The 22,132-nt window shown below is 45.4% G+C and overlaps 1 protein-coding gene across 4 annotated transcripts in view; it reads left to right on the forward strand.

Annotated features, from left to right (window-relative positions):
• cfap43 (cilia and flagella associated protein 43) overlaps positions 1-22,132 on the forward strand; it is a 94,152-nt gene that overhangs the window by 39,400 nt on the left and 32,620 nt on the right. For all 4 annotated transcript variants that reach the window (XM_048551480.2, XM_048551483.2, XM_048551481.2 and 1 more), the window contains 7 exons: positions 117-283; positions 6,684-6,836; positions 7,527-7,657; positions 14,990-15,134; positions 16,637-16,792; positions 19,889-19,966; positions 21,694-21,819. In XM_048551480.2, coding sequence (XP_048407437.1) covers positions 117-283; positions 6,684-6,836; positions 7,527-7,657; positions 14,990-15,134; positions 16,637-16,792; positions 19,889-19,966; positions 21,694-21,819 — 956 coding nt within the window. The remainder of the gene's footprint in view (positions 1-116; positions 284-6,683; positions 6,837-7,526; positions 7,658-14,989; positions 15,135-16,636; positions 16,793-19,888; positions 19,967-21,693; positions 21,820-22,132) is intronic.

Raw genomic sequence — 22,132 nt, forward strand, 5'->3', positions numbered from 1 at the left:
AGTTAATCGCTCTATACAAATTCAGTAATTGGCTTGTACCTGTTAGTTGGGACTGTGGTTCATGTTTGGAATATGCAATGTTTCACAATTTGTGCTGAATGAGCACAATTTTCCAGGTTCTTCTACATCTGTTGATCACCGTGGAATGATGAATGATGTTGCTATTTGGAAACAACACTGTCAAACCGAGTTGCCTCTGACGTCTGCAGTCCTGAACACCGACCAACATGTCTATGGGTACTGCACTCTGACAAGGACCATCTATAAATACAAGATCACCAGGGTACCTACGAAATGTATACACATTCCCTCTGCTTTCACCATCTCTCTCTTTCCACGCTCCCTCTCTTGCTCCCTCATTCTGCTCTCGCCGTCTGTAATAACTCAAGAAGCCCAAGTGTGCAAGGAACATCGTTTATTGTAGAACACCAAAATTGAACCTCTAGACATGGCATACATAGTCTAGTCCCAGCCTGGAACAGATAGTTCTGCAGACCCAACCCTTGGTGCCTTTATAGGTATTTTCTAATCAACCTGCTCAGAGATGTCAATACGCACTTCTGGACCAGGTGGGTCTTGAACCTCGGCCGACTGGCTCAGAGGTAGAAATACTACTGTTATGCCACTAGAGTCTCTGGGATGGCTTTATAAAAGGATTTATTTGATGAGTTCCAGTTGGACAGGCTAATGGCTGTTACCAAGGGAATTCATACTCAGTGAGATCCATGAGGAGATTAATTAATGATTCCCCATTGGCGTTGTATGTGTTATCACAACTTCTTTCTGAACTCTATCTGCCTGTCTCTGTCTCTGTCTCTGTCTCTGTCTCTCTTTCCCTCTCTCTCACTCTCACCCACTCTCTCCGCATTCTGGTCTCTCTTTGTCTCTATGCTCTCACTTCTCCTGTCAGTAAGCTTCACAATAATATTTCCAGTGATCAATATTCTCTCTCTTTCCCTATCTTGAAACTATATTGTAGTTACCCAAGAGCAGGGAATGGACCCCCTCAACCCTGTCACCAGCACCTTCCCCTACCTCTGCAGTTTCTTCTTGTCGTTTTCGGATGTGTTCCTCTTAATTGGCTGGCAGACAGGGTTTCTTGTCAAAGCTGGAAGGCTGATCAGAGACCTTTCATCTTTTAAAAGGGACCTGGCTGCAATGCTAGATTACAAAGGGGGAGGCAACCTCTCTCCAGGAATTTTTTTACATCTGTAATTAAAAATTATTTTTTGCAGCCTGGGCTCTACTGTTGGATGAGCCCTTCTGAAGGTTATTCATGGCTATCACTCCACAAGGGAAGTATACAGCAAAAGACCCCTTCTCCCACCTCCAACACAAGCCCTCCTCCTGGACACCACCCCAAGGTCTCCTACCCTCCCTCAACCTCTTCATCTTCAACTACCATCGAGACATCAATCGCCTCAACCTTTCCACCCCTCTCACCCACTCCAACCTCTCCCCTGCAGGACGTGTCCTCCTCCGCTCCGCTCCAATCCCAACCTCACCACAAAACCCACGGACAAGGGAGGCACAGTTGTAGTATGGCGCACTGACCACTACATTGCTGAGGCCAGGCGCCAACTCTCTGACACCAGCTCCTACCACCCCTGGATCATGACCCCACCCCCCGAGCACCAAACCATCATCTCCCAAACCATCCACAACCTCATCACCTCAGGTGACCTCCCACCCACAGCCTCTAACCTCATCATTCCCCTACCCTGCACTGCCCAGTTCTATCTCCTTCCCAAAATCCACAAACCTGACTGCCCTGGTCGACCCATTGTCTCCACCTGCTCCTGCCACACCAAACTTATCTCTACCTATCTCGATTCCATTTTCTCCCCCTTGGTCCAGGAACTCCCTACCAATGTCCGTGACACCACCCATGCCCTCCACCTCCTCCAGAACTTCCAATTCCCTGGCCCCCAACACCTCATTTTTACTATGGATGTCCACTCCCTATGTACCTGCATTTCCTGTACAGATGGCCTAAAAGTCCTGTCCTTCTTCCTGTCCCGCAGGCCTGACCAGTCCTCCTCCGCTGACACCCTCATACACTTAGCCAAACCCGTCCTCATCCGCAACAACTTCTCTTTCAATTCCTCCCACTTCCTAAAGACAAAGGGGGTGGCCGGAGGTACCCGCATGGGCCCAAACTTTGCCTGCCTCTTTGTAGGTTATGTGGAACAATCCCTCTTCCGTACCTACACTGGCCCTCAACTCCACCTATTCCTCCATTACATTGATGACTGTATTAGCGCCACCTCATAGAACATAGAACATAGAACAGTACAGCACAGAACAGGCCCTTCAGCCCACAATGTTGTGCCGACCATTGATCCTCATGTATGCACCCTCAAATTTCTGTGACCATATACATGTCCAGCAGTCTCTTAAATGACCCCAATGACCTTACTTCCACAACTGCTGCTGGCAACGCATTCCATGCTCTCACAACTCTCTGCGTAAAGAACCTGCCTCTGACATCCCCTCTATACTTTCCACCAAACAGCTTAAAACTATGACCCCTCGTGCTAGCCATTTCTGCCCTGGGAAATAGTCTCTGGCTATCAACTCTATCTATGCCTCTCATTATCTTGTATACCTCAATTAGGTCCCCTCTCCTCCTCCTTTTCTCCAATGAAAAGAGACCGAGCTCAGTCAACCTCTCTTCATAAGATAAGCCCTCCAGTCCAGGCAGCATCCTGGTAAACCTCCTCTGAACCCTCTCCAAAGCATTCACATCTTTCCTATAATAGGGCGCCCAGAACTGGACGCAGTATTCCAAGTGCGGTCTAACCAAAGTTTTATAGAGCTGCAACAAGATCTCACGACTCTGAAACTCAATCCCCCTGTTAATGAAAGCCAAAACACCATATGCTTTCTTAACAACCCTGTCCACTTGAGTGGCCATTTTAAGGGATCTATGTATCTGCACACCAAGATCCCTCTGTTCCTCCACGCTGCCAAGAATCCTATCCTTAATCCTGTACTCGGCTTTCAAATTCGACCTTCCAAAATGCATCACCTCGCATTTATCCAGGTCGAACTCCATCTGCCACCTCTCAGCCCATCTCTGCATCATGTCAATGTCCCGCTGCAGCCTACAACAGCCCTCTACACTGTCAACGACACCTCCGACCTTTGTGTCGTCTGCAAACATGCTGACCCATCCTTCAATCCCCTCATCCAAGTCATTAATAAAAATTACAAACAGTAGAGGCCCAAGGACAGCCCTGTGGAACCCCACTCACCACTGACTTCCAGGCAGAATATTTTCCTTCTACTACCACTCGCTGTCTTCTGTTGGCCAGCCAATTCTGTATCCAAGCAGCTAAGTTCCCCTGTATCCCATTCCTCCTGACCTTCTGAATGAGCCTACCATGGGGAACCTTATCAAATGCCTTACTGAAGTCCATATATACCACATCCACAGCTCGACCCTCATCAACTTTTCTAGTCACATCCTCAAAAAACTCGATAAGGTTTGTAAGGCATGACCTACCCCTCACAAAGCCGTGTTGACTGTATTTGATCAAGCCATGCTCTTCCAGATGGTCATAAATCTTATCCCTCAGAATCCTTTCTAACACCTTGCAGACGACAGACGTGAGACTTACCGGTCTATAATTGCCGGGGATTTCACGAGGCTCCTCCCACGAGGAGCTCGAATAGTTCATCCACTTCACCAACACCTTCCACCCCAAACTTATGTTCACCTGGACCATCTCTAACACCTGTCTCACCTTCCTGGACCTCTCTGTCTCCGTCTCGGGCAACCACCTAGAAACCGTAGGGTTGAGGGGGTCCATTCCCTGCTCTTGGGTAACTACAATATAGTTTCAAGCCCACCAACTCCCACAGCTACCTAGAATACACCTCCACCCACCCACCTTCCCGCAAAAACGCCATCCCCCATTCCCACTTCCTTCGCCTCCGCCACACCTGCTCCCAGGATGAGGCATTCCACTCCCCTACATCTCAGATGTCCTTGTTTTACAAGGACCGCAACTCCCCGTCCCCCCTGCATTGTTCGAGAACACCCTTGACTCTGTCTCCCGCATTTCCTGCAATTCTTCCTTCACGCTCTGTTCCCACAATAACAACCAAAAAAAAGAAGCCCCCTCGTTCTCACGTACCACCCCACCGACCTCCGGATCTAATGCGCCAATCTCCGACACTTCCGCCATCTGCAATCTGACCCCACCACCAAAGACATTTTTCCCTCCCCACCCTTATCTGCTTTCCGGAGGGACCACCCTCTGTGACTCGCTTGTCCGCTCCACACTCCCCCTGCAGTCCCACCACACCCAGCACTTTTCCCTGCAACTGCAGGAAGTGCTACACCTGCCCACACAGCCCCTCCCTCACCCCCATCCCAGGACCCAAGAAGACTTTCCACATCAAGCAGATGCTCAACTGCACTTCTGCTAATGTGGTATACTGCATCCGCTGTACCCATTGTGGCCTCCTCTACGGAGGAGGCTTGGGAACTGCTTCGCAGAGCACCTACGCTCGGTTCGTAATAAACAACTGCACCTCCCAGCCACGAAACATTTCAACTTCCCCTCCCATTCCTCAAACGACATGTCTATCCTAGGCCTTCTGCAGTGCCACAACGATGCCACCTAAAGGTTGCAGGAACAGCAGCTCATATTCTGCTTGGGAACCCTGCAGCCCAATGGTATCAATGTGGATTTCACAAACTTCAAAATCTCCCCTCCCCCTACTGCATCCCAAAACCAGCCCAGCTCGACCCCACCTCTCTAACCTGTTGTTCCTCTCACCTATCCCATCTTCCCACCGCAAGCCGCACCCCCATTTCCTACCTACGAACCTCATCCTCCCCCCTTGACCTGTCCATCCTCCCTGGACTGACCTATCTCCTCCCTAACTCCCCACATACACTCAGCTTTACTGGCTCCGTCCCCACCCCTTTAATTTGTCTGTCTCCTCTCCACCTATCTTCTCCTCTATCCATCTTCTATCTGCTTCCCCCCCTCCCGATTTATTTCGGAAACCCCCTCCCCTCCCCCATTTCTGATAAAGTCTAGGCCCGAAACGTCAGCCTTCCTGCTCCTATGATTCTGCTTGCCCTGCTGTGTTCATCCAGCTCTACACCTTGTTATCTCAGGTATGGTCCTGCCTGATCTCCCTGCCTTCCCCACCTCCTAAAATTCCTTGCCTGTCATTGGGAAGCTGTCTCCAGAAGTCTAAACTTGCTGATTGTAGGAACTGGAGATCACATGTAAAATTACACCATGAATAGCCTCACCCCTCCCCACCCTCTCTCTGCCTCACTGTCTCTTTTTATGTCTCTCTCCACTTTTGTCTTTCTTTTTCTGCCTGTTTTATTTCCCCCTGTTTCTCTTGTAGTCTCATAAATTAATTACGGGGGAATGACACAGAAGGAGGCCTATTTGACCTGTCAAATCCATGCAGGTTCTCAATTCAGTAGGCCCAGTTGATCTCCTGCTCTGTCCCAGTAGCCCTATGAAATAACAGAGGCCAGTATTCCATCACCAAGTCACCCTTTATTCACTTGGGCATGGTACACTGGCTATGGCTGGCCAGCCAGCTCAGAGTCAGTCAACTGAACAAAGGAGATTCTCATCTCCTCGTTATATTAGTCAGCCAGGACTTTCCTGATTGGCCCAGTTTAACAACCTCAATCAGTGACCTCGTTGAGGTCAACCTGGTTTCAATCACGACACTTGACCTCATCTAAAATGGCCATAATCTTTTACAACATCTTGTATATTATTTTTGTGAACCAACCAGACTTTTACAACCAGCATAACTTCCCTGCTTTTGTTGTCAATATCTCTATTTATGAAGCCCAAGATCTCATATCACTCTCTCAATATATGTTGCCACTTTCTAGGATTTATGTACATGAACTCCCAGGTCTTTCTACTACTGCACAGCCTGTAGAACTAGACCATGTTTTTTATTCCTCTTTTTGTATCTAAAATTTGTACCTAAGTTGGTGCCAAATGAGGTAACTTTGTAAACTTTTCACTGTACACCGGTACTTCTGCATTTGTGTACATGTCACAATAAAGGATATTCTAATCTTCTAATTCTAATTAAGTCCATTATACCCCATCCTGTTTCTTCTGCCAAGATGCAAAACCTCACACATCTGCCACTGTCTGACTTTTCAGTCAACTTGTGGCAACCTCAATTTGCCATTTCTCTAACTTTGGTATGATGGGCAATTTTTAAAATTTATCTTTGTATTTCAAGATCAAAATCATTTACATGTTTGGAAGATAAGGTGGTCCTAGCACTTTGGACCTTGGGGACACGAGTGTTTGCCATGCTCCAGCGTGAAAAACAACTATTTACTACAACCTCCTTAATGCTTCTGTGCTTAAAGCTACTTTATTCAAGGTTACACTAATTTTCTTATTCTATGAGCCCCAATTTTGTTAACCAACCTTTTACGTGGTATTTTGTGAACCACTTCCTTAAAACCCATGCATACAATGTCCACCAGGATCTCTCCATCATACTTCTTTGTTATCTTAGAAAGAAATTGCCCAACACAGTTTGGGCTTTGAAACTGTATGCTGGCTGTCCTTAATATGCTCAGTCTCTTACCACTGAATCTGGATTAATACTTCAATGCTCTTTCAACAATCTGTCTGTTTCACTCTCTCTCTTTCTCCCACTAGGGCCTGTCAAGTGATACATTTAACCTGATCACTCAGGCTAAGGTTGAAGGCCACCAGCTAGGACCAGGATTCCTCTATCTCTCTGCAAATCAGCAGTGCTTGGCATCTGTGGCCAGGGATGGATTCATTCAGTTAAGAGATGCCAACAACCTGGTAAGTACCCGTTTGAGGGGATGCCTTTGGATCCATCAACCAGATATTGTCTGTATATGGAGGACTTGTTGGAAAAAAAATCAGCAAAAATACCATCATCATAATAACGACTATGAATTTTGGATTAATTGCTTAATCTATCTTTCCTCTGTCTATTCCATTTCCTTCCATGCTTCATTGAGCTAGTTGTAGTGTCTATTGAATTAATGTGAATCCAAGATTAGGCAGACCTGAGAACAGATGTTTTTATGCCAACAGAAAGAACTGGGTTTTATGTGCACAAAGCAAGTTAAATTCAAAAGGTTGTTAAAATGCATATGGCATCCCAGGCTTGCTTATTTTAGGAATAGAATGAAAAACACTGAGGCTATATTAAATCATTATAAAACACACGTTAGTCCTCGGCTAGAATACTGAGCTTAATTTGGGAACTGTGCTTTAGAGCGCACATAGTGGAGATTTACCAGATGGTGTCAGGAAATAGGGACTTTAGTTAATGTGGAGAGATTGGACAAACCGGAAAAGTTAAGGCAAGATTTAATAGAGGTATTCAAAATCATAAAAAGTTTTGATGGATAATTTCAGAGGATCTGTTTGTTTGAGTTTAAGTTGAAAAACTGCCTCACTGGGAACCTTGGCAGTGGAGCTAAACAAACGGCAGATAAAATCCTGACTGTTTCCAATCTGCAGGGATTGCACTTTGAAACTCAGTGTCACTCTTATCGTTTGGGAGGAGTCAAATCTATCACATTGTCATTGGACTGTCGAACTGTTCTTACAACTGGCGTCCAAGATGGTACCATAGTGTGTAACACTGAAAGGTAAGCATCACGCAATAAAACTGGAGGATACCATTCAGTGCCTTGAGCTTGATCCATCATTCAATTAAATCAATGGGTTTAACAGAAGTATATACTGCAATTGATTTTTGATTCACGGATGAATTTAAGGAGGACAAAATAAAACAAAGAACTGTGGATGCTGGAGATCTGAAACATCCAAAAACGGAAATTTCCGGAAAAACTCTGGACTCGAAATGTTAATTCTTTTTTCTCTGCATAGATGCTACCAGACCATCTGAGCTTCTCCAGCAGTTAACAGGAAACTAGCAAAGTATGTGATGGAGAAAAGAACCAAACTGTAGGGTGATAAAGTGAGGTAAAGTAGGTCGAAGTAGGTCCATGCAGAGAAGAAAAAACTAACAAAAACCAGATTCAATAAGATCATTGAGGATACTTTACCTCAGCTCTGTTGGTTTAGATGTCCTCATATTGCTTAATTTCCTAATTCAAAAATATATCAAAACCAGTCTTGAATAGACTCAATTACTGAGCATCTACAGGCTCTGGTTAGAAAATTCCAACGATTCACACCCGATTGAGGGGAAAAAACTTCCTCAGCTCAGTCCGTATGTTGAAACTTTGGGCTAAACTTTTGTTTCGAACCAGGTAAATTCCTAACTTTTCAAACTTGACTCAAGCAAAAATCCAAATATTCAGAGAAATTTCTCCAGAGCCGGGTTTGAGGAATCAGGAATTTACCTGGCTTTGAATCAAAAGTTTAGCCCAAAATATCAAAATAAGTACTTAACCTAACTGGAAACAAAACCCCATATTTCTGAGATAATGGGAACTGCAGATGCTGGAGAATCCAAGATAATAAAATGTGAGGCTGGATGAACACAGCAGGCCAAGCAGCATCTCAGGAGCCCAATAGCTGACATTTCGGGCCTAGACCCTTCATCAGAGAGGGGGATGGGGTGAGGGTTCTGGAATAAATAGGGAGAGAGGGGGAGGCGGACCGAAGATGGAGAGTGAAGAAGATAGGTGGAGAGAGTATAGGTGGGGAGGTAGGGAGGGGATAGGTCAGTCCAGGGAAGACGGACAGGTCAAGGAGGTGGGATGAGGTTAGTAGGTAGATGGGGGTGCGGCTTGGGGTGGGAGGAAGGGATGGGTGAGAGGAAGAACAGGTTAGGGAGGCACAGACAGGTTGGACTGGTTCTGGGATGCAGTGGGTGGAGGGGAAGAGCTGGGCTTGTTGTGTGGTGCAGTGGGGGGAGGGGACGAACTGGGCTGGTTAAGGGATGCGGTGGGGGAAGGGGAGATTTTGAAACTGGTGAAGTCCACATTGATACCATTAGGCTGCAGGGTTCCCAGGCGGAATATGAGTTGCTGTTCCTGCAAACTTCGGGTGGCATCATTGTGGCACTGCAGGAGGCCCATGATGGACATGTCATCTAAAGAATGGGAGGGGGAGTGGAAATGGTTTGCGACTGGGAGGTGCAGTTGTTTGTTGCGAACTGAGCGGAGGTGTTCTGCAAAGCGGTCCCCAAGCCTCCGCTTGGTTTCCCCAATGTAGAGGATGCCACACCGGGTACAGTGGATGCAGTATACCACATTGGCAGATGTGCAGGTGAACCTCTGCTTAATGTGGAATGTCATCTTGGGGCCTGGGATAGGGGTGAGGGAGGAGGTGTGGGGGCAAGTGTAGCATTTCCTGCGGTTGCAGGGGAAGGTGCCGGGTGTGGTGGGGTTGGAGGGCAGTGTGGAGCGAACAAGGGAGTCACGGAGAGAGTGGTCTCTCCAGAAGGCAGACAGGGGTGGGGATGGAAAAATATCTTGGGTGGTGGGGTCGGATTGTAGATGGCGGAAGTGTCGGAGGATGATTCGTTGTATCCGGAGGTTGGTGGGGTGGTGTGTGAGAACGAGGGGGATCCTCTTGGGGCGGTTGTGGCGGGGGCGGGGTGTGAGGGATGTGTTGCGGGAAATACGAGAGACGCGATCAAGGGCGTTCTCGATCACTGTGGGGGTAAAGTTGCGGTCCTTGAAGAACTCGGACATCTGGGATGTGCGGGAGTGGAATGTCTTATCGTGGGAGCAGATGCGGCGGAGGCGGAGGAATTGGGAATAGGGGATGGAATTTTTGCAGGAGGGTGGGTGGGAGGAGGTGTATTCTAGGTAGCTGTGGGAGTCGGTGGGCTTGAAATGGACATCAGTTACAAGCTGGTTGCCTGAGATGGAGACTGAGAGGTCCAGGAAGGTGAGGGATGTGCTGGAGATGGCCCAGGTGAACTGAAGGTTGGGGTGGAAGGTGTTGGTGAAGTGGATGAACTGTTCAAGCTCCTCTGGGGAGCAAGAGGCGGCACCGATACAGTCATCAATGTACCGGAGGAAGAGGTGGGGTTTGGGGCCTGTGTAGGTGTGGAAGAGGGACTGTTCCACGTAACCTACAAAGAGGCAGGCATAGCTGGGGCCCATGCGGGTGCCCATGGCACCCCCTTAGTCTGTAGGAAGTGGCAGGAGTCAAAACAGAAGTTGTTCAGGGTGAGGACGAGTTCGGCTAGGCGGATGAGGGTGTCGGTGGAGGAGGACTGGTCGTGCCTGCGGGACAGGAAGAAGTGGAGGGCCTTGAGGCCATCTGCATGCGGAATGCAGGTGTATAGGGACTGGACGTCCATGGTGAAGATGAGGTGTTGGGGGCCAGGGAATTGGAAGTCCTGGAGGAGGTGGAGGGCGTGGGTGGTGTCACGGATGTAGGTAGGGAGTTCCTGGACCGAAGGGGAGAAAATGGAGTCCCCATTATCTCTGATACTATTTTAACCTCACTGCGAAGCCTCTTCCAGGGATGCCTAACCTGAAGAAGTTACCCTCCTCCCTCCGGACCAACCTCAGGGAATCTCTCTCCCATTGCAACTCTCTTGTAATCTCTTCGGCCTTGAAACTGCTCGACCATGTCCTAAAGCAAACCAGGTACCACAGCCACATCACCTTCCTCAGCACCTGCCTACGGAACCAGATCATCCCCAAGGGACTACAGTCCACATTTCAGCCTTCCCAATTCGGCCCCAACCGTGACCAGAGATAATGGGAACTGCAGATGCTGGAGAATTCCAAGACAATAAAATGCGAGGCTGGATGAACACAGCAGGCCAAGCAGCATCTCAGGAGCACAAAAGCTGACGTTTCGGGCCGGTTGACCCATCGTCTCAGCCTGCTCCTGCCCCACCGAACTCATCTCCACCTATCCGGACTCCATTTTCTCCCCTTTGGTCCAGGAACTCCCTACCTACGTCTGTGACACCACCCACGCCCTCCACCTCCTCCAGGACTTTCAATTCCCTGGCACCCAACAACTCATCTTCACCATGGACGTCCAGTCCCTATGCACCTGCATTCCGCATGCAGATGGCCTCAAGGCCCTCCGCTTCTTCCTGTCCCACAGGCCCGACCATTCCCCCTCCACCGACACCCTCATCCGCCTAGCCGAACTCGTCCTCACCCTGATCAACTTCTGTTTTGACTCCTGCCACTTCCTACAGACTAAGGGGGTGGCCATGGGCACCCGCATGGGCCCCAGCTATGCCTGCCTCTTTGTAGGTTACGTGGAACAGTCCCTCTTCCGCACCTACACAGGCCCCAAACCGCACCTCTTCCTCCGGTACATTGATAACTGTATCGGCGCCGCCTCTTGCTCCCCAGAGGAGCTCGAACAGTTCATCCACTTCACCAACACCTTCCACCCCAACCTTCAGTTCACCTGGGCCATCTCCAGCACATCCCTCACCTTCCTGGACCTCTCAGTCTCCATCTCAGGCAACCAGCTTGTAACTGATGTCCATTTCAAGCCCACCGACTCCCACAGCTACCTAGAATACACCTCCTTCCACCCACCCTCCTGCAAAAATTCCAACCGCTATTCCCAATTCCTCCGCCTCTGCCGCATCTGCTCCCACGATAAGACATTCCACTCCCGCACATCCCAGATGTCCAAGTTCTTCAAGGACCGCAACTTTACCCCCACAGTGATTGAGAACGCCCTTGACCGCATCTCCCGTATTTCCCGCAACACATCCCTCACACCCCGCCCCCGCCACAACCGCCCCAAGAGGATCCCCCTCGTTCTCACACACCACCCCACCAACCTCCGAATACAACGCATCATCCTCCGACACTTCCGCCATCTACAATCCGACCCCACCACCCAAGACATTTTTCCATCCCCACCCCTGTCTGCTTTCCGGAGAGACCACTCTCTCCGTGACTCCCTTATTCGCTCCACACTGCCCTCCAACCCCACCACACCCGGCACCTTCCCCTGCAACCGCAGGAAATGCTACACTTGCCCCCACACCTCCTCCCTCACCCCTATCCCAGGCCCCAAGATGACATTCCACATTAAGCAGAGGTTCACCTGCACATCTGCCAATGTGGTATACTGCATCCACGGTACCCGGTGTGGCTTCCTCTACATTGGGGAAACCAAGCGGAGGCTTGGGGACCGCTTTGCAGAACACCTCCGCTCAGTTCGCAACAAACAACTGCACCTCCCAGTCGCAAACCATTTCCACTCCCCCTCCCATTCTTTAGATGACATGTCCATCATGGGCCTCCTGCAGTGCCACAATGATGCCACCCGAAGTTTGCAGGAACAGCAACTCATATTCTGCTTGGGAACCCTGCAGCCTAATGGTATCAATGTGGACTTCACCAGTTTCAAAATCTCCCCTTCCCCCACCGCATCCCTTAACCAGCCCAGTTCGTCCCCTCCCCCCACTGCACCACACAACGAGCCCAGCTCTTCCCCTCCACCCACTGCATCCCAGAACCAGTCCAACCTGTCTGTGCCTCCCTAACCTGTTCTTCCTCTCACCCATCCCTTCCTCCCACCCCAAGCCGCACCCCCATCTACCTACTAACCTCATCCCACCTCCTTGACCTGTCCGTCTTCCCTGGACTGACCTATCCCCTCCCTATCTCCCCACCTATACTCTCTACACCTATCTTCTTTTCTCTCCCTCTTCGGTCCGCCTCCCCCTCTCTCCCTATTTATTCCAGAACCCTCACCCCATCCCCCTCTCTGATGAAGGGTCTAGGCCCGAAATGTCAGCTTTTGTGCTTCTGAGATGCTGCTTGGCCTGCTGTGTTCACCTCGCCTCACATTTTATTATCCCATATTTCTGAGATGGGCGTTATGACCAGCTTACCTCAACGTTCAACAACACCTGTCTCCTTCCAGAAGTGGCAAGCACAACTCCTATTTACCCTCATCCACTGAAGCACAAACCCAACATTCAGAGAAACTTTTCCTCAGCGGGTTGGGGTTAATAGGAGTTGTACCCGGTGAGGAAGAGTCACAGACCTGAAACGTTAATTCTGATTTCTCTTCACAGATGCTGCCAGACCTGCGGAGCTTTTCCAGCAACTTCTGTTTCTGTTTCTGATTTACAGCATGCACGGTTATTTTGGTTTTTGTTAAGGAGACAGGTGTTGATGACTGCTGAGGTGTGCCAGTTAAAATCACCATCTCAGAAATATGGGACATTTTTCCAGTTATATTAGAAACGCTAAGGCCCTCCAGCCCTCACCATCACACCCTTTCAGTCCTACAGATACCCCACACTATGGCACCTAATATCCTTCATGCCAACCTGTGCCCTCTTATGCCCATGGCCCTCTATAGCCCCTATTCCAGCTCATGTCATGTCAACCCATTCCTTCCCACACATCGCTCTTTGCTCCTGTATCTTAAATGCAAATTCAACCAGTATACACCAGGTGTAGATCTCAGGAGCCACGCTTAGATGAAATACAATAAAGTTCTAGGTATTTATTAGTCAAGCTTTTTATATTCAAAATATTTAAAATATTAAAATACGTTTCATCCAATACATTCAAATTCTTTCAAGCAGTTAACCTACTATAAATACAATCATTTGAATTCATTGTCGCACATTAACAACTCATTCTATTTTACGAGACAAAAAAACTTGCAGAATCTGTGGAGAGAAATCAGAACAGCCTGTTTCCAAGCTGTATGACTGTATAAATGAGCCACAAATTTTGGGTTTGTTAAGTGCATCGTCATTCCAACCTTGCTAAAAATGGTAGATGCCAGATATAGGGAGGCACTCTCAAACATAGAGCTCTGACACCATTTGGCTAAGACATGGAATCCTGTTGCTTCCATGAAAAATCTGGACTCCACAGTCAGAAGAAACAGCCTTCCAGCACCTACACCATTGAAACCCTTGAAAATTTGACATGTTTCACTAAGTCAACTCTCATTTTTCAAAAGTCTAGGGAGTACATGTCTAGTCCACTCAACATTTCCTTGCCTCCTGCTCCCAGGTTCAAGAAATTGGTGCAAAAATTAGAAGGAAGTTGAGTTTCTTTTTCATTGAGAGGGCAGTTGAGGTAGAGGAAAAAACCTTCATCAGTTTAAGAAAAAGTCTTATATATACACTTGAGGTGGTGCACAGTAGAAGCCTATGAAGCTAGAGCTGGAGGCTGGGGTTAGATTGGAGTGCTGTTTCTTGCCTGGCATAGCCATGATGGCTTACTTGTATTCCATGAGCCTTTCTGTGTTTCTGTGATTGTTTTTGTGACAAAGACACCAGGTCCCTCCAAATGCCAACATTTCCCAAACTTGCCACTTAAAAAGATTGGAAAGAAAAATACAAGTGTATTACTTCACAGTTCTTCACATTATATTTAATCTGCCATGTCCTTGCCTTTTCACTTAAATTCTTGATCTCTTTGCATCTTCTTGACAGTTTACATTTCAATATATCTTTGCATCATCAGCAAATTTGATTTGATTCCAAAATCCTCAAGATCCATGCCATTCTCAGTTTTGAAATTTTGTACTGATTCCCAGATGTAACAGCTTCAGATTTCTGCTCCTCAATACAATATCACAACTCAATACACTTGCTATTTGTAAATCTGCCTTACCCTGGTGTCTCCATCTACAGAAAATAGTTATTACCCTGTCCTCCATTTAAATTAACGTTCTCTTGGCTGGGCATCAATCTGAACCTGGGCAGGCTTCTGAGTTTGGGGAAGGCAATGTGGGGAAAGGTTGGGGAGTACATCATAGGGCATTGGTTGTGAGATCAGGGTGGAAGTGTTCAAGGGGAGAAGCATATAGAATTTTCAGGGAAAATGGGACAGAGATTCGGAGGAGTGATGTGGGGTTGTGCAGGAGGGTTGAGTGAAGTGGTATTAGGGGTAATGTGGGTTGTGTTGGGGTAGTGGGTTCAGGGGAAGAAGTACAGGTGGTCAGGGAACAGTGCTGAGGGCTGGGAAGAGCGATCACTGTAATCTCTCAGTCTAACATTCCTTTCTTCCTGCTCTGGTGATTAATATGTTTAGGTTTGACCCAGCAGGGTCAGAACGGAACAAGGCAGTGCTGGATTACAATCGCTCAATGACCTCAATGCTAGATCAGAGCTGTGTGGCCGAGGACAAAGCCCTGATAGTGTTGGAACAGCAAAGAGAGAGCATGAAGGACAAGCTGGTGAGTAATGATGTAGAGTTTAACAAGGCACAGCAACACCATCGTTACTGTCATTGTGATGCCTATCATTTACATTGAGACACTACAATCTGCATTACAACCCTGTTATTCAGCACTGAAAGAACCAAATATCAACGTAAACAAAGACTTAAATTTACATAGCATCTTTTAAAATAGTATAATTTCCCAACGCATTTACCTGGAGCATAAATTAAACCATTTTGGCCTGCTGTGTTCATCCAGCTCCACACTTTGTTATCTTGGCATCACTGAAGTAAATATTAGGTTAGGCGATGATCAAAGAGGTTAGATTTGAAGAGCATCACAAAGGAAGAGAGAAACATCTCCACCTTTTTCTTTACAAAGAGAGTTGTGAGAGCATGGAATGCGTTGCCAGCAGCAGTTGTGGAAGCAAGGTCATTGGGGTCATTTGAGAGACTGCTGGACATGCATATGGTCACAGAAATTTGAGGGTGCATACATGAGGATCAATGGTCGGCACAACATTGTGGGCTGAAGGGCCTGTTCTGTGCTGTACTGTTCTATGTTCTATGTTCTATGAGGATTTGCAGAGCTTACAATCCAAATAACTGAAGGCACAGCACCAGGAGAATGATAAATGTTAGGAATGCATGACAAACCAGAGCCAGAGAGCGTAGAGAGTTGTAGGTTGAAGGATGGCACAAAGCTAGGGAGGAGTGGAAGTGATTAGAGGACAGTCATGTTCAACAGTGGTTTTAATGTTTTTTACAACCCACTGGTGCTAGAAATTGAAGTTTTAAAAACATACCCAGCAGGTCAATGCAGCCACTGGTTTCAATAGGGAACAGGCTCTGATGAAAGAGGGCAAAAGTGGTGCTTTGATTAACAATTTGACAAATAACACTAGTATGTAAAATAAATTAATTACCTATTCATTCATTTTCTGTTTGTGGAGTACTCCTGGGCATATTGGTTAAGAGTCAACGTAACCGACCAGCCAACACTCATACAGTATAAAATGTTGTTCTGCTTTGGGTTGGTAATTCTTTAAAATTCGTCTGATTATACAAGACGGAATGTTTTGATAAAATGTACATTTCTTTCTGCAATGCTCTAGTTCTGTACTACCAAATGACTACTTATATTGATTAAAGTATGGAACAAGTGTTATGAGTGCAAATAAGCAGTTTGCTGGCTGGAAAGTTCTCTGAACATCAAAAAAAGGGAATAGCCTGCATTTATGTAACATCTTCTACAACCTCAGGTTGAATTGGAGTACTTTAAAGTGTAGTCTTGGTTGTAAGATAGGGAATATGGTAGTCAATTTTCACATGCAGCATGCTCCAAATATAGCAACAAGATTGCTAATCTATTTCCTTGTCCCACTGATATTGGACCAGAACATGATGAACAATACTGTATATCAATGCTTATTTGAACTGTATGTATTTTTTCTAGTAGAAATTGTACATTTGAATGCAACAGTTTGTAAATCTTTTTTCTTCTAAATGGATCTTTAGGATGTTGCAACAGATATTTCCTATCTCTCACCTGGAACCTCCACACACTCCACTGGCACCTACAGCACGCCAAGTATCAGCAGATCCAAGAGCTACCAAAAGCTGGATGACAGTAGATTCCCCGAATCAACTTGGCTGGAAACAAAGATGGCAGAAGTAAGTTCTTGGATGAGAAGTTTAAAAAAAGACTTGTGTCTATCTACTTGGTGAAGTAGGAGAACAAATAAGCCTTCATCATCTGAACTAGTCTGATACTTCAGAAAACTTTAAAACCTTCAGTAAAAAAAAAGCGATACAGAAATCTGTACAGTACAGGGAGGCCCAGCAACTGGTGCATCTGAGAGGGTATATACTGGGCTGGGTCTGGTGCTGGCATGTCTTTGTTTTAAGGTAGGAGAACAGGCAATATTACTATCACTGGAAAATACTAAGTGGGGTTGAATGGATCCCAGACTTCACACACAAAGGGTTATGCAAACTGAGGATCTGCCTCAGTTGCAGGGAAGGAATATAAAAAGTCACAATCAAGTTACAATTGTATTTACATTTCAAAAGTGGTTAGAATCATAGAATCCCCTCAGTTCAGATAGAGGCCATCATTTCAGTTCATTCATTCTGACCAGGTACCCTAAATTAATCTAGCCCCATTTGACAGCATTTGGCCTATAGCCCTCTAAACCCTTCCTATTCAAATGATGTGCAGGCTAGGTTGATTAGCCATGGTAAATGTACAGTTATGGGAATAGGATGGGGGTGGATCTGGGTGGGATGCTCTTTGGAGGGACAATGCAGACTTAATTGGTTGAATGGCCTCTATCTGCACTGTAGGGATTCTATGCTTGTAAGAACTTTCGAAACGTAAATACTATTGTAATATGAAAAGATTGAATGGAACTAACCAAAATCCCCGATTTATCTAACTGACAAAATGAGGTTAAATCACTCACCAGGTTTCTGTACTTAACAAAAAAAATTCTGTTTATTACATACAAATTGTCATTGACCAATGGAAATTAGAAAATATGAATTCCTAAGTTATAACTATACAAGGTTAGCTCTTCTCATTCTAATATACATATAGATTGACAACTCATAGATTGTAAACTTGAAGAAAGAAAGTTGTGGAAAAGTATACAATCCAATCGTACCAACCCAGAATTTAGGATACCTTGGGTTGTTTCCTTCCCACTGCTTCCAGTTCCTTTCAGTTCTTTGTTGAGGACGCGAGGCTGCTTGCACACTGATGCTGCCTTTCATTCTGTGGCTGAGAATTAGTTCTTTCAATATCTTTGAAGTTCTGTTTCAAACTTCAGCAGGAGATTTGTACAGCAAGTGGTTGTAGTGAAAATTATTTTCTGTTACCTCCATACAGGGAAAAGACAGAGAGAGAGGTTTTTGATGGTTACTGTTTGCAGACTAGGAGCTTCTTGCAGCACTGCTCACACACACAAAACTTAGTCACCGGATCAGCAGCCGATAAAATTACTGCAGTTGTCAGGCAGTCTCCCTTTAGCTCTTCTGTCCATCTGGTCTACCCTCACTCTCCCTGGTTCAGAGAAAGGCAACTTTGTACATGATGCGCAATGTGCTCTAACAAACATAATGTTTAAAACTGCAAACATTTCTTCTCAGTATCCTTTTTTCAAAGTAGTATTTTCCCAGTTTTAATCAACTAAATAAAAAGAAAGTAAAAAATGTGGTCGAAGACACCCCAATATTGGTTATCATTACTGGCAGAATTGCAACTTCCAAGACAGAAAGAACAAAAGTAAAAAGTAAAATGGAAAAGCATCTTTAAGCAATAATTGGAGCTAACTGTTCATTTTTGCAGTTTTTTTCTTGGGATTTGGGTATCAATGGTATTAATTGCCCAAATGTGTTTACCCTGAGTTTGGTACAACAGAGTGACCTTGCTGGGCTGTTTCGAAGGGCAGCTAAGAGTCAACTATATTGATGGGGGTCTGGAACTCAGACACTCTCTCCCATCTACTCTAATGACTGCCATTAGAGAGCCACTGCATAGGAATCTGCACCAGTACTAATACAATCAAAGTCATCCAGATCCTTCAGCTGTGGTGCTTTTTGTGACAGCACACAGGGTGTCAAGTCAGCGTGAGTGTGTAGTGAATTCCCATCTGAACTAACTCTCTCATTCAGATGGAATTTCATAATGAACCCAGTCCCCAAAATCTCCCTTAGTACCCCTGCCCCAGAATTTGAACTATTTAATTGAAAGACCATCTATCCTGTTCTATTTGGCATTGAGGGTTTTCTGTACAGGCTGCTGCTACACACCCTCTACTTCGCCCTCAGTCAGTCTGCACACACTGAAGCATTCCATCCTTCCCTCTGGAGTTGGCAGGGACCTCCAGTGTGAGGCTGTCTACATGGCTGACCAGCAGAATTTGGTAACGATGGTGGTAAATGTACCAGTTCCATGCAATAGGAGGTTAAAAGGTTCACCAACTTCTACGCTAGCTGCTGTCTGAAGGATTTGTTTCTTAATTTTTGGTTGCACTTCAGGTCTATTCTCGTAATCTTTGGCTGCCCAGCATGGAGGTAGGTCTCTTGGGTCTGCTTCTAGGACTGCCCAAGCTGAGCATGAACAGATGCAGGTACCAGGCCATGGAAAGGGTTATTAGGCTTGACTGGTTACCTCTCTTCCATGGTCATGTCCACACTCAGGTGGCCCTAGATTAATACCATGCAGTGTTCACTGGAACACCTGAGGCCTTCTGAATTCAATGGGAATGACAGGGGATGAAATGCTTCACCTCTGCTCAAAGTCAGATTTTAGTTTAAATTTACTAAGATTCTTTTCACAATTTTTGTTTGACGGTGCTCCTTTAAGGGGCTGTTTACTAGTTAATGTTATTTTATTAGTTTTATTTTGGTTTGCAAAAGAGTCTGGACCAGTTCAGGTAAGGACAGTAGGTTAATTTCCCTAAATGTCCAATAAACCAGTTGCGTTTTTAAGGCAGTCGTGAAACCAACATTTCATTGTAAGAGTTTATTTATAAAGGACAAAAAAGTCATGGATTTTAGCTTGCATCGCCTGGATTCTCTGTCCAGGTCTCTGGTTTACTATAACTAGTGACAAACTACCATACCATGGAGGCATAAAAACAGCACGTTTTGTTGCACAAGCTTTGGATGCTGAACATCCCAGCATACTGTAAGCTACCAGTGTATGTTCTTGGAGGCTGGTTGGAAATAGGTGAAAATGAGATTGTTAAATCATTTTTTTTTCAGGCAGTTGAAAAGGACAATCGCAAGCATATGGATGCCAAAGCTAAGCTAAAACAAGGAATCAAAAAGCTTCGTACAACGGTGAGCAACCTGCCAATAAACTGAATGCTCTGATACAAGAGCCAGTATTTCATTCCTTGCATCTCATCCTCATTAAACTGTTCAATGGAGCTAAGTTTGTTAGATTTTGGGAGTTTGGGACCACAGTTACCTAATGTAGGCAGTTGCCTATTTGTAAGAATTTTCAGATAATTTATTATGTTTATTAAGGAACAGCAGTTTCAATATGATACATTCGTTAATTCAACAATAAAGTGCTTACAGCCCTTGACAATTGAGAATGTATTACTGATACCCAGGGCCAAACAGGCCACTTGGCATAAGGTATCTATCTTATGATTGTGAAGGTAGCACCCCGCTCTCTAGCCAAAGTTTCAGGAATCTTTTTCCTGCATCTTCTTCCACCTTGGGACCATCTTTCATCTGAAGGAAGCAGCTGTCTGACAAGCATTAGCATAGACAAGGATTGTCCTCTAACTCTAAAAACTTGTCAATAGACTCCATTTCTAGGGGCTGCTAGTTTATGCTGTGTCCAAAACCCACTTGAATCCTTCTAGTCCCCAGTGGACTCAGGATAACTACTCGTGACATCAGAACAATAGTTACCCCTTTGCCCACTTTCATCCAAAGGTTAGTTTTCATTCTTTTTGTGAACAGAAGTTTTATTTTACTAAATGCTGCCTTGATTATCAGGCACACATATGCCAGATCATTCTTTGATGTCTGTGGAACGTCATGGCTTCATAATCCATATGACCTTTTACCATACCTTCCATGTGTCCTTGTATATTAGAAATTGTTCAAATTTGGGGAAAGCAAGTAACTCTATAACAACAGTTACATGAGATCTTGTGCTACACAGGAAATTCTAAGGGCTGAGGGCGCTCAATTGCTGAATATATTCGAAGTTGAGATCAACGGATTTTTGAACACCTACACAGATAAGGAGGGAAAGTGAAATTTTTAAAACTCATACACTGGATGAGGGCATCACTGGTTAGGTCAGCATTTATTGCTTATCCCTAATTGCCCAAAGGGCAGTTAAGCGTCAAACGCATTGTGGTGGGTATGGGGTCACATGTAGATGAGACCAGGTAAGAATGGTAGTTTCCTTTCCTAAAGCACATCAGTGAACCAAATGGGTTTTCTGACAATCAACAATAGATTCATGGTCATCATTAGACTCTGGAATTCCAGATTTTTATTGAATTCCAAATTCCACCATCTACTATGGCAGGATTTAAGCCTACGTCCCCAGAACATTGCCTGGTTCTCTGAATTAATAGTCCAGTGATATTGCCACTAGGCCATCACCTACCAGTTGAAATTGCTGAGAATGATGTTATTAGATTTAATGGGTGTATGGCCTACTCCTCCTTGTATATATGTAAAACAAAAAGCTTCAAAGTGATCAAATTTCATTGAATATTGCAAAACTTGGCCAGCAGTAGACTATCACATTGCCGTTTGTCATTCAGGTATCCAGGGTTCTGTTAGCCATGTGGACTTCTGTGCAGGTATTTCAGATGTTTGGTTGTCATTTCAAAGTCTTTGCCCTCAATTCCTCACCAAACATGTGAAAACTAACAACTTCCTGGCTCTGATCACTGCATATACCATAACTGTCTATTAATGGTGCTCTTGAAGCAGCTAAGTTACAACTGAATACAGGATCAGCTGTCATTGCTAAACACTAATTTTTTAATGTTACTTTAAAACACTTAAAGTTATCATTGAATTTTCCTTAGATAAAGAGGATGATGCTTGAAAATGAGAGTGTGCCTGAGATTGAACGATTAGAGCACCATGAGTTTAACCTTGACCTGAAGGAACAGAAGAGGCTGCATTTAGAGGGAAAGGAAAAAGTGGCCAAGGTACATCTCAAAAGCTATCAATTGCACTCAGATTTTAAAGTACAGGATATTGCTGCAGTAGCACTGCATGGATATGGTAAAAGCACCTTGCCAGCATTCACTTATTGATTTAACGTTGTGTTTGAGAGTAATAACCTCATTTTGGACAGAATGTGGCCATTTCTTATGCTCCAAAGGTAACTATTTGTAGAGAATTCAAGTCCATGCATTTCTGTGAGAGCTTTCACATAATCATAAAAATCAGATACGACTGATTACAATATTTTCTAATGAACCTGTACAGGGATGTTAATACACATCTCTGGACCAGATG

The sequence above is a fragment of the Stegostoma tigrinum genome, chromosome 20 (assembly GCF_030684315.1).
Source record: "Stegostoma tigrinum isolate sSteTig4 chromosome 20, sSteTig4.hap1, whole genome shotgun sequence".
Lineage (NCBI taxonomy): Eukaryota > Metazoa > Chordata > Chondrichthyes > Orectolobiformes > Stegostomatidae > Stegostoma > Stegostoma tigrinum.